Here is a 14,384-nt window from a genome sequence, read left to right on the forward strand (position 1 = left end):
CTACCTCAACAAATTCAGTCTGACTATATGGGCATGGAAAAGTGGACATTAAAATGGTGACGATGATCCTAAAATGGTAAATGTCACAAGCTGACTGCACTGGTATTCATATGAATATTCTATTGAACTGTCTGTCATTCATCTAAGTATGTTGTCATTTACTACCATAATTGTCATTGGTTCAATAGACGCAGTTTTATAATATTTCTATTTTCAAGATAGTTTCATAAAACTGATCTAAGCAAATCTTATAAAAGAGATTGGTCTCTAAGAAGATAGTATATTATATTAGTAGATATGTCTTCATCATCTTGTCTTGTTTATGTAAATTTGCTTTTAATGCATAGTTCTTCAGTGGGAAGTCATATGATATAGTTGTTACTTAACCCACTCCTCATAATTGTAATTTTTGACCCTTCAACAATCGTTTGAATATGTATCAGGTTCACCAGGCTCTCATGGTGGCCTAGAGTTAAATGTTAACTTGTGTATTTTAGCATAATTTTCATATTGTACAACATACTTTCAAAATAAATGTTGTTTTAGTGGCTTCTGTTTCTTTTCATTAGTGTTCTCAATGCATCAACATCACCTCCACTACCATCATCATTTAACACCTGTTTTCCATACTGGCATGGGTTGGATGGTTTGACAGGAGCTGATTTGCCAGAAAACCACATCAGCATGGTTTTTATGGAACATGATTGGAAAGCAAACTTGTTACCACACAGCCACACGTTATTTCTTTTCCTGCACAGCATCATTTGAATAGTTTGAAATGGGTTAGGGATAGCATTGCTGCAGAGCTAGGATGTTTTTGATATTCTTGTCCGCCACCACCATTTCTTTGTTACATGTATAATAAATGACAAACGTGACTAAACTCCAAGATGCTAATTTATACTTTTTTTGTTTTGTTTTGTTCCAGGACCAAGCCCGAGTAGCCTTATCCTCACATGACTGGGACACACCCCAAGCAACAGACTTTTTACTAAACTAATGGTTTTGCTACTTGTTTATAGAGAGCCATTTCTCTCTCTTTCTCTCTCTCTCTCTCTCTCTCACTCTCTCCCATATATATATAATATTTACATGCATATACATACATACATACATACATACATATATATATGTGTGTGTGTGTGTGTGTATGCATGTAATTTCTCTTCTCTTCCCAGCCTCTCTCTGCAACCTGCTGGTTCATCTGGTGAGAATCGTGTGGTTGTGTGCGTATTTGTGTCTGTAAATGGATGCTAGTTTTTTGGGTTTTTTTTCCTGGTTAGAAATTGTTTTACCGTGGGGAATAAATGAATATGAACTGTTTCACTTGGATGAATCTGGGGCGTAGAGCAAGGGTTGTCTTTGGGTGGGGGAAGTGTACATGTTTTTAACATGGATAGGATTTGTGATGATTGTATTTTAAAAAGAAATTAACAAATTAATGATGATTTTAAAAGAAATGGATGTCTATGTATAATGCGTGAATGTGTACTACAAATTTATTCAGTTAACCCTTTCAGTCCATTGACTCCCCCTCCCGCCAAAATTGTTATTGCACCAGGATTGTTAAAAAAGGATTTAAAAAAAAAACGTTAAAAAATTTAACAAAAGCTTAAAAAACAAACAAACAAAAATTTTAATAAAATGTAACTTGGAGACAACACACCCCTGACCCCCTGGAAAAAAACAAAAAAACAAAAAACCCATTACATCACATGCTTTAATAACAATGATTTTAACCAAAGTTTAACCAAGTTCAGATTTGGTAGCAATTTAATGCTAATAAAAGAAAGAGACATTGAAATCTTCAAATGCAATTCATCCTTTTTCTCTTAATGTTCTTTTAACATTTTTTTTTTTTTACCCCTAATATAATTGCTCTTAATTACCATTTTGAATATTGATTTTGATATTTTTGTTTCTAAACGTGTAATAATTATATTTTTTCTATATTTTACTAACACCCCTACTCAGTATGTTATAATCATATTTACTAAATGATAATGTAACTAGTAATACTACTGCTGCTGCTGCTACTACTACTACTACTATTACTACTACTGTTGCTACTGTTTGATACTTGGAGTTTTGAAAAACATACTGATGTTAAGTAGTGTGTGTTTTCCTGGTTAACCTGTGTGTGTGTGTGTAGAACAAAATAAGCAAAGCATGATTGTGGTATCCAGAGCTTTATAGGACATGCATGTATTTCAGCAAAATGCTGAAATATTTATATAACAGTATACAAGGGTGAGTCAAAAAGTAATACCATATTGTTTAGGACAGGTATAATTACCAACGGAGGAACATGTATCATTACATCAAAATGAAGTTGGTCCTCTGTGGATCACATCCCTACTCCTCAAATAGCAAATGTTCCACCTTCAAATGAGAGCATGTATCCCTGCCCTGTAAAATTCTGTTGACTGTTCTTTGAGCCTCTTCTTCACTACAGTTTTCACTTCCTTGTCACTGGACTATCATCGTCATGAGACTATCATCTCTTTGGGCCCCTTGAAAGAGGGTTTAGAGGTAAACATTATTCCAGTGACAAGGAAGTGAAAACTGTAGTGAAGAAGTGGCTCAAAGAACAGTCAACAGAATTTTATGGGGCAGGGATACATGCTCTCATTTGAAGGTGGAACATTGCTATTGAGAGAAATGGTGACTACGGTGAGTAGAGATGTGATCCACAGAGGACCAGCTTCATTTTGATGTATGTTACATCATGTTCCTCTGTTGGTAATTAGACCTGTCCTAAACAAAATGGCATTACTTTTTGACACACGCTTACAGAAACATTATGCAAATGATTGAACCTGGCTTGTCACATAAATAGCAGACAAAGCATCACATCAAGGAAGTCCAAACAATTACCACACCTCTTTCAAAACCAATGGATGTATATTCTACTGTAATACAAAATACTATAATATGCTCTTGAGAGGGAAGGTTAATAAGGTAGCATTAAGAATCCTTGTAGTACTAGGGATGAGATTGTTAGGAACTTTAGTATATCCAATGCAGATCAGGTCTTGCTGCTAACCCCAAGAGGATGGTGGGGGTTGTCTACTCACCACTGTGACAGTCAGATGTCTAGGAGGGTGGCACAGTTCATCAGGTCCCACTGGAATCCTAGACCTGTTCATTATGGGGTAGTTGGGTCGATAGTCTCTAGGCCTACTTCCATATGGGGTGCAGCCCAACACCCAGAACTAAGCCTGCTGGATGATAGATCAAGGATCTCTTCCCACTCCCTAGGGGATGGGTATAACCCATCCTAAGAATAAGAGGGGAAAGAAGGGGTAGGTGATTTGTAGTTGCCTGCTCTTTCTCCTTGAATGTCAAAATGAACATCCTATAGATCCTTGTAATTGCCTTTCCATCACATGATAGATACCTCAGTGTCTTTAACAGAAGTACCATTAAGCTGTCCTTCTCTACTACTCTTCATATGGAAAGTATTATAACCACCTCCAAAAGAGCAAAGGTTGCTAAGCATTTTGTGCACACTGATTTTGGTGGAATATTGACTTCTGGGGCTGTTCTTGAAGTTGGATCAGACATTCCATCAGATTGGCACTCAGATTGATATCAGGAGTGGTCAGTCAAGGGATTGATGGGACTTCAGAGAATTCCTCTGATTTGGGTGAATGTGGACACTTTGCTTTGGCAGGTTCTCTCCTCCAACAACTGAACCCCTGCCCAGTTGTAGCTGCCAGACCCCTGCAACTGTCCTCCTACAAGTACAATGTAATATATAAATGTGAGGTGGTTATACATAATAGCAGTAAGTTTTACATAGGGACCACTATTCATCTCATGAAACAACACTCCTCCAATCTGAAACCTAGGCACTCTGCCTCATTAGCCAAATCTGTCCACATGTTAAACAATAATATAGAGTTAGTTATGACATGTACTGGTCAGGATTGGAGAATGTGGTACCTTACCAGGGAGGTAGGTTATGCACCAGGAAAGGGTTAGAAATTATTTTGGGCAGCGGTAAGGGCATTCTTAATAAATGTGACAAAATAGGGTTCTGATGCTGAGAAAGAACCTGGACCATGATGTACTATTGTACACTAAAAAAAAACCCACTACACCCTAACATGAGTGGGTGTTTACCCACCTGTATGTTGATTTCAACTCCTTTCATTTATTGTTTGGGCCTCTCATCTCTTACCCCTTTCTGAGTATATCGTATATATATAATCTTGTACTTGTTTCACCACCACCTTGAAGTTGAACAAATTGACCCCAGGATTTTTTTTCAAAGCCAAGTACTTATTCTATTGCTAAGTTATGGGGATGTAAACATACCAACAGCAGTTGTCAAGTGGTGATTGAGACAGACATGTGCATACACATATGCACTGATATGATATATATATATATTCGCGTTTCAGTCTTTTTGACTGTGGCCTTGCTGGAGCATCGTCTTAAAAGGTTTTAGTTGAAGAAATCAACCTCAGGACTTATTTTTAAGCCTGCTACTTATTCTATCAGTCTCTTTTGCTGAAATGCTAAATTATGGTGATGTAAACGCACCAACACTGGTTGTCAAGCTGTGATGAGGGTACAAATACACACACACACACACACATGATGGAGTTTCTTTAAGTTTCCTATTTCTTTACTGCCAACAAGAGGCCAAAGAAGGACAGATAAAGGGATTAAGTCAATTACATCAACCTCAGTCATAACTGGTACTTAATTTATCGACCCCAAAGGGATGAAGGGCAAAGTTGACCTTGGCGGAATTTGAACTCAGAACGTAGCGGCAGACGAAATACCTCTAAGCATTTCGCCAAGTGTGCTAACATTTCTGCCAGCTTTAAGTTTCCGTATACTAAATGCACCCATAAGGCTTTGATTAGCCCAAGGTGCCATGCAGTGAGACTGAGCCCAGAACAGTTGGGAAGCAAACTTCTTACCACACAGCCACATCTGCACCTATAATACCTGTATATACCTTTCCCCCTTATTTTGCCTTGTGTGTGTGTATATGTGTGTTAATGCATGTTTGTTTGTTTTTTGCACGTGTGTAAATGTGCGGGTGTTTATGTGTATATTTTCCATGTATATACATATATATGGTTCTGTCTGCATAGGCATGATAGTCGTCCACTTGTGACCAAAGAAGACCATTGCTGACTTTCAGGAACATTGTGCACTCTATTTTTCATCTGCGGCTCCATATACATATGTATATATGCACACTTTTATGTATTTTTTATTTTACTCATTTATACTTTTAGCTGTTTTTTTTATATATGTATATATATGTGTGTGTGTGTGTGTGTACATACATGCATGCATACATACACACATCTGTCCAACCCCTACCAGCATGGAAAACAGACATTAAAGGATGATGATGTGTGTGTATATATATATATATATACACACACACATACATACACATGTTTATGTGTATGTACCCGGGTTTTACCAGTCACTGCATACCTCCCCACCATCCCCAACACTTTGTATTCATGTGAAGTTTCTACTTCCCTACTCATGCACCTTGGCAATACCCTACCATTTATATTCTTATCCTTGTTCCTTGTGAGCATGCCCTGATACTTCACCATCTCTCTCCTGCTCTCTTGCACTCTCTTTCTCTCTCCCTCTGACTGGTTAACCATGTATCTCCACTACAGCAACACACCTATTACTAGCCTCAATCTTGATCACTGCTTACTCTCTTTCTCACCAGGTAACCATGTACCTCCTCTTCAGCATGACACCTATTTCTGTCTCTCTGTCTCACTGTAACCTTTCATCCTCTGACATAAGATCACCTCCTCCAATGCCACCTCCCCTCTCAAAGGATTTTTGTCTTGCAAGTTACTTGGTGACCCTGCCAGTGCTTGTGCCATGTAAAAAGCATCCAGTCCACACTGTACAGTGATTGGCGTTTAGAAGATCATCCAGCTGTAAAAAAAACATGCCAAAACTTACCTCACCTGTGCCACGCTAAAAGCACTTTGTCCACTCTGTGGAGTGGCTGGTTTCAGGAAGGGCATCCAATCATTAAAACCATGCCAATTCAGACCATGAAGTGTGGTGTAGTTTTCTGCCTGCCAGCTCCTGTCAAACCGTCCTACCTATGCCAGCATGGAAAGCAGATGTTAAATGATTTTATATATATCATCATCATCATCATCATCGTTTAACGTCCGCTTTCCATGCTAGCATGGGTTGGACGATTTGACTGAGGACTGGTGAAACCGGATGGCAACACCAGGCTCCAGTCTGATTTGGCAGAGTTTCTACAGCTGGATGCCCTTCCTAACGCCAATATATATATATATAATTTGTAAATGTATAATTATGTATGTATATGTGAGTATGTATATATACCAGTGCGTAGGTGTACTGTGTTTCTACTTATATGTATGTATGGACACATATTATCTAGATATATGTTGGTGTGTATATGTTCTTGTGGGTGTATGCATGTGCTGACTATGTATAATATATGTAAGTTTGAGTGGGTGTTTGTGTGCATTTTGCACTTGAGTCTGTTTGTTCATGCTTTTATGTCCTTTGTATGAGATACGTATTTATTTATTTCTGTTTGCTCCTAACTGATTTATGACCTGACATCTTGCTATCAATTGCTCTGCCTTCTTTTGATAATTCTATTAGCTTCTTCTCTCTCTCTCTCTCTCAATCAAAGAGGCATAGGTGTGGTTTGAACTTCCTTCGTGTGATTCTTTGTTTGCTATTTATTTGACTTGCAAGGTTTAATCAGTTTCCTGACAAGAAAAAGGTATATATATTTGGCGCTTCAACATAGATTTTGTTTATGGTGGAACACTGATGAGATAAATTACATGATAGAATAATGTTTCTACATTGTTATGTAATTATCTCAGCATTTTGGTGAAATCCGTGTAATCCCATAAAGCTTTGACTACCATGCCTATTTTCTGCTCTCCCCCCTATTTTTTTGGCTCATACTTCACATTCTAGCGTATCCTGAGTTTGATGCCATGTATCTTTCTATACTGGATAATAGAGTGAATTGTGGAGCTCACTGCTGAGCCTGATTATGGTTGATGTAGCACTTTACTGTGCCTCCTTTTTTGATGTGTATGTGTAATTTGAGTTATGTTAAGAAGTGATGCATGATGCCAGAATATACGTGTGTGTGTGTGTGTATACATACCCACACACACACACGTGCATATGTATATGATGAATGTTTATAAAGGACATAGGGGTCTCAGTACAAAGTGATGTTTGTCTCTGCTTAAAAATGAGAACTTCGCACTGCTAACACAAAGGGAAGGCACAGCATTGACTTGTAAACCTTAAATATACTTGGTAGTATATTATGGTTGCAAAATGAAATACTGTGTCCTTGCTAGCAATTAATAAGGTGATGTGTATATTTTATTAGAAAGTAAAGTTTCTTGAATTGTACATAGGTTTCACTTTGCTGATTATTCAAATAATTGAAGACAAGCAGCACAAGAATAAACAATATATGAGCAATAATATTTAGAACCACATGAAGCTTTGATTGGTTGCTGAAAACATCCATTAGATGAAATGTGAGGCAGAGAGACATATTTTCATCTCTTTGGTGTCATATGTGAAAGAAAAGAGTTTGGTTTCAGATGTCTAATTGCAACAGAAGAACTGGAATTGTCTGACTAACATTTGATCAAAAGAGTAAGCCTTTTCTTTTCTTTTTTTTAATCAAATAACTTTCGAGATATTTTGCACAAAGTTTTAACAATTTAAAACTAATAAATACAATCATTAATTTTCTTGCCAATCCGGAACACTGATTAATAAATCTTGCTGTCAGTAAAAATGTTTTGCATTCCATCATTTTCAACATCACTTCAGCCACTTCTCTTCCCTTAAGGAATAGTGTGCCTGTCAACTGGACCTTTAATATCAAAAGTATGCTCTTTTGTGAATTGATGCAGTTTGACATAGCACTATCCGTCTATAACCGAATCTCTTCCCCAGAATGCTTTAGGAATTTAGTAGAGGGCTTTATTCCAATTAATAAGTCTAATATGAATCTTATTGTGGACATTAGGAAATCTTTGCTATTACACAAGTCTTTATAGGGTTAAATGTGAAGAACTATTTCATAAATAAATGCAGTTTGTATATTTTAAACTCACTTTGGAAGTGATTCTACTTTACATAGTTCAGTTTTAACCATGATGATGGAATATTCATTTTGTGATATATAAATGAACACACAACTGATACTGTTAGGAAGGAATTCATCAACACTGTCATGCAGATGTTAAAATTAGTTATACAAATCCATGTACAGTTAATCTCTTAGGTACAACTTTAGATTTAGTTATCTGTAAATTCTGCTTGTAAACCTAACAAAAATATAAACATTGTGAATTCCTATAATCTCTTACAGTGATTCTAAAAAATATAAATAATATCGGTAAGAACTTATCTTCTGGTTGTAATCCATTGTTCATGCATGATTGTTATTACAGTAATGCATTAAATGAAAAGCTTCAAAGTTAGTTTACATTATATATGAAGAACATAAATGAAAAAAGGGAGGTGGGTGGAAGATTTTAGGACACTCCTCTCTATAGTTTAAAAATTTGTTCTATCGTTTGAATTTTCCTGAATTTTATAAATATTTCTCCTGACTGTAGTATGTCTTCAATAAAATAACATTTAGGTGAGTGTCAATTGCTCCAAAAGTCTTTGTTAGTTTCATAGTTAGTAAAAACATGAAGCCTCTCTGCTATGAACAAACAAACAAACTCTTCTTTGCATAATTGCAACAACCCTAATATTTGTCCTCTCAATGGTATGTGACTTTTCTAAAGCATGAATTTATTAAGCTAAGGTCTCACTTGCAGTTTACAGTAAAACAAAACAGGCTTACTGAAAATAAAGAAAATAAATTTTTAGAACATGTGAACACTCAGGTACTCAGAAAGATGCTTTACTTCTTCACTGTCCAAACATCTTTGTACAGTTAACCAATCATATGTTATATATTTGAATAGTTTTGCTTATATGTTGACATGCTGCCAACCTTTTTCAGTTGTTTAAACAATTCAGAATCATGAAACTTAGTTTGGATTCAAGAAGCTTCAGCTCCTAATAAAATGTATATTCTCTGACCATCATCAGATGCCCTTTATTTCTAACACAAGCTTTGTATATTCTTTATTCTTTTATTCACAAATTTGGCAATATATAAAACTCCTTGAATAACAACCTATTGGAGACTGTCCCTAGTTCTGTGCTACCAATCTGCTTGTTTATATTTAAATTAACATTTTGATTGAAATTGTTACATGAAGTACTAACATAAATGACCAGTTTTTTTTTTTGTTTTTTTGTTTTTTTGTTTCTAAGCAACATTTTGATATAAATAAATAAAAATGTTAGTTATTTTACTAAAACCACTCCAGTCTATTCTTGTTGGAATTATGGCTGTAAAAATGTTTTGCTCTCATTGATACCAGCCATATTGTGCTATGGATTTTTTTTTCTGTTGTTCCCCTCCCCTCCCCCTTACTACTTGTTTAAGATTTCCATGTTTGCACCAAATATGTTTTGCTATTCTTGACTTTTAGAAAATTTTGATCAGAAAAAAAATTGTTCTATTTTGATTTTAGGATTTCCTCTCATTTCCCCCTCCTTCTCCTTAAGATGTACTAAATTCAACTTGCTAATTTTTGAAGAAATGTTGATAAACAAGAGGCCAGTTCCACCACCACCATCAAGTGAATCTCTTACTTTTACATCACAATCATCTTCTCCATAGAGAAGTCAGCCAGAAAATTGGAAATCCAAATTGGATGAGCTAAGATGGAACATTTGTTTTTAAAATGCATTCAGAAAGGTTATGCTTCACAAAACAATCATCTGTACTGGATTTGAGAACATCAAATTTGACATTGTTTTGCTATTGTACAATGTTAGAAATGAAAGCTTTTAGTTCGAATCTAGCAGGACATGTCAATGTGTGAAAATAGAGCTTTTTTGCAAAAAGATATTGGAGAATATACCAAATACAAACATAGTGTATGAAATAGAAGCAGAAAGGATGAACCTAGTATGTTAAACACAAACAATCATAACTTTCTTCAATGGGATAATTCATTGATAACTTTTTTGTTTTTTTGTTTGTTTTTGGTGGGGGGAGGTCTCCTTTTTTCTTTATATTTTAATATATTTCTTTGACATAGATATATTTTAGAACTTGTTTTTGACAATGAATAAAACTTTCTATAATGTATGCTTTTAAATTTATTTACAAATATTTTTTTTTATATACTAATTAATATTATTTATAGGGCTAAATATATATATATATATATATATATAAAGAAATTTTACATTATTATACTACATGCTGTTTGAATTTTTATATAAACATGGTAATATGCATTTCTTATAAATTATTAACTACGCAGCTGTAAATAAGTTATTTAGGAAGTGTGTGTGCGTGTGCGCATGGATGGTGTGTGTGTATGCGAGTGTACACAGCTATATAAATTAAGTGTATTTGCATTAAGTCAACATTTAGAGTATTCAGTCGGTTGATTGAAAGCAAGTTTAACAGTAATATTTTGTATTAAATGTATGTGTGTATATAATTGTACATTTTGTGCACTTATAGATGTATGTATTCATGTGTGTGTGTATGTATATACAGGGTTGGCCAAAAGTCACCTGACAGGAAATCAAAACCATTTACTTCCAAGGTTAAAATTATTTTGTGAGACTTCACTAATAAATAGACAAATGTTGAAAAAGAAACAAAAACATAAAACGGTGATTTTAACTCACAGCATTCAATTATTAAACATTCATAATTGGAATGAATAAATAAACTTGAACATTTAAGTATTTATGGAATTTTGATTTACTGTCGAGATACTTTTGACCAAGCCTTTATATGTATGCGTGTATGTATATACGTATGCATGTATGTATATATATATATATGTATGTATGTATATGCCTGTATAAATGTATGTATATATATATATGTACATAGGTATGTATATATATATATGTGTGTGTGTGTGTGTGTGTGTATATATATGTATGGATATATATACATGTCTATATTATATGTATGCCTCTACATATACACATGTTTATTCACACACATATGCATATATATTTATATATAATTGTGTGTGTATAAGGATTTTATTCCTTCTTGCCATCTCTTTTCTGGTTTAATTCTCTGAATATTTTTTTCTTTTGATTTCATTGTTAAACCATCTTGAAATGCGATAAACTTTATGGTTTGCCTTCGCAAACCATGTCTGTTCATCGTGAACTCTTATTCAATAAAATACTATTTTACTAATATTCCTTTTGTTTCATGTATACATACATATATACATATATATTTATATATATATAATTTTTAAAAATCTTTCCCTATTTTTAACACTTTCATAGTTGTTTTATTTTCACTTTTTTTTTTTTTAAACTATCTATTTTTAGCGATTTAAAAGTTAAATTTTTCAAATATATCTTTTAACTGAGGAATAATTAGAAAATTCGTTAAATCTTAATCTTTGTATTCTTCTGGTTTCAGCCATTCTACTATGGCCATACATATTTCATTCACTGTCAAAGATTTGCAATAACATGCTTTGGTAAATGATTATTGTTTTAAAATCCCCCCCCCCTTGTGCTAGTATGGTTGGACTGGTTTAAGGTTAGTATAAACATAAGTTCTCAACTGTTCTGATATGGGTTGGAGAGGTATATAATCTTATAATATGGCAGCTCTAAATTTAGCCATCTGTAACACCCAACATCCTCAGAGTAGGGTCTTAACTAATTCTTACCATATCTTTCCTGGCCGACATTCATTGTAGTCATCTTCTGTTATTACTCTCAGTAGTATTACATTCTGTTTGTGTTGTTGAATTGCTGCATGTATCCTTCCTGTATATATATATATATATAGAGAGAGAGAGAGACAGAGATAGACTAATACTTTTCATGTTCAATCACTGATCTCATACAAACACTTTAGCATCATCTCTATATGCAATACTTTGTTTTGTTGGATGCTCCTTTCTTCCCTTCTGCTACTATGATGTATCTGATTAGCTTCAAGTATTTAAAATCTGTGAACTTTCCTGTTGCAGCTGTGGGAGTTATACCAAACTACTACTGCTTTTAGAAATAGTCTTTGTATTAGTTTCCTTCATAAACTTAACTGCTTTGCATAATAACTGGTTGTTTAAGAGCTCCCTCAATTGGTTACGTATTAACAATTGCTACTGGACAGTATGTCACTAAATGAGTTTTATTTTTGATCACTTAATCATGGAAACTTGAAGTTCCCATGATTAATGATGAGGTACACTCTGATCTGATGACAGATTGCATATTGCAGAGTAAGAATGAAATTAGATAAAAAGTTGTGAAAATAAAATTTATTTTATTTTAAACCTTTTGATACCAGCCAGCCTAAGAGCACCTCTGGTTCCATAATATAAACTTTGGGACAAATTAACACAAAATTATAATACAAACGACAGTTATTTTACTAAATTCTTTGTTATTTTCCAACAGAAATGTGGTTAACCAAATAATCTTAGTGTCAACAAAAGAAATGCTGGATTTTGCCAAGCAATTGTTGACATCCTTATTAAATGTAATATTGTGCATAAAATTTTCTTTAAAATTTGTGAGTATGCAATAGGTTTTTCTGTGGAGGTGATTTATGAAATAGCCTTTTTATGCTTATATATGAAAAAGGTTATTCACAAACATCCCAGTGGATGAGGGTCTGTTTAACTGTTCATCTAAGAGAAGGTAACTCTGTATGAATCCTACTGTTGATAATTACTGGGCTCATGGCACTTGTTGCACAAGTCCAATACAAATTTGAAGAATGAAAGAGTGGGATTGGCTCTGCACAAACCATGCCTACTATAATAATAAACCCTTGTTGCCTTGTAGGGGTAATTTATTGAGTGTTCAACAAAAGGCTTTGGAGGGGAACCCTTATAGAATATCTGGAGTGCGGGAGCCTAAGGCAGATGTGTATAGTTATACTTAAGCAATATCTAACATCTGCAGCTCTGTGGATGCTGCAAACATTGGCTTTCTTTTATGTTGTATTCATGAGAGGTGGTAAGTGTACTTGCTTCATAAAGCAGACCAAGCACAGCGGGGAGGATTCAAAAATAACCATATACAAGCATCTTGTTAACTTCAGAAGAGCAAGGTACTTCCATGATTTTTTTTCTACAAGAATGGCACAAATTAAAACTTTTTAAACCCCACCCCCCAAGAAACAGTTGGCACAAGGCTACAGCTTTACTTGAACTACTGGCAATGAAGTTCTCTGTGGAATTGGCTGATGATGGGTAACTTGAAGCCTGCATGTCTTACCTGTGGGTACTTATTTGCAAATGCTTGAGAGTAACACTGTCACTCCCACTAGTATTAGTCTGTGAAGGTCATGGAGAGAATTCCTTCTTTCATAGCAAACCAATAAAATAATTTAAGTCTTTTATTGCTGACTTCATCAAAGATTATTATAAAATCTGTAAATGTTGTATAGATTCCTATGTTTTGTTTCTGATGTTTCTTTTGGATTTATTTGGTCCTGAATCTAAAATTGCTCTTGGGTTTAAATATTTGGAAAACAGTTAACTCTGGAATAATAGGGTGATATGTATGTGTGGTAAGAAGCTTGTTTCCCAAACACATGGTCCTGGGTTCAGTCCCACTGTGGCACCTTGGGTAAGTGTCTTCTTCTATAACCTCAGGCCGACCAAAGCCTTGTGGATTTGGTGGATGGAAACTGAGAAGCCTGTCATGTGAGTGTATATATATATGTGTGTCTGTGTTTGTCCTCCCACTATCACTTGACAACCGATGTTGGTGTATTTAAGTCCCCCGAACTTAGCAGTTTGGCAAAAGATACTAATAGAATAAGTACTAGGCTTACAAAGAATAAGTCTTGGAGTTAATTTCTTCGACTAAAACCCTTCAAGGTGGTGCTCTAGCATGGCTACAGTCAAATGATTGAAATGTGTAAAAGAATATATATGTGTGTGTATATATATTAGTGATTTATTGTTCCCTGTGTGGAGTAACCATGTATCTTCACTATAGCAAAACACCTATGCTTGTCCTCTCATGCTTTAACCCTACAAACACCTGGTATAAAGCCACTTCTCTCCTCCATTTACCTGAGGAGGCTTTTCTTGTTTTGCTAGTTACTTGGCAGCCGCACTAGTGTGGGTGGCAAGAAAAAAGTCGCCCATCACACTGTACAGTGGTTTGCATTAGGAAGGACATCCAGTCATAAAAACCATGCCAAAGCTGACATTGGAGCACGATAGGGCTTGCTGAATCCAATCAAGCCA

General features: G+C 34.9%; 1 protein-coding gene across 2 annotated transcripts in view; it reads left to right on the forward strand.

The window, feature by feature from the left end:
* LOC106881535 (ubiquitin-conjugating enzyme E2-22 kDa) overlaps positions 1-10,264 on the forward strand; it is a 58,166-nt gene extending 47,902 nt beyond the window's left edge. For both annotated transcript variants that reach the window (XM_014931959.3, XM_052973648.2), the window contains exon 6: positions 929-10,264. In XM_014931959.3, coding sequence (XP_014787445.1) covers positions 929-1,000 — 72 coding nt within the window. In that variant the 3' untranslated portion in view covers positions 1,001-10,264. The remainder of the gene's footprint in view (positions 1-928) is intronic.
* The last annotated feature ends 4,120 nt before the right edge of the window (positions 10,265-14,384 follow it).

The sequence above is a fragment of the Octopus bimaculoides genome, chromosome Z (assembly GCF_046866305.1).
Source record: "Octopus bimaculoides isolate indiv1 chromosome Z, ASM4686630v1, whole genome shotgun sequence".
NCBI classification, from domain to species: Eukaryota; Metazoa; Mollusca; class Cephalopoda; order Octopoda; family Octopodidae; genus Octopus; species Octopus bimaculoides.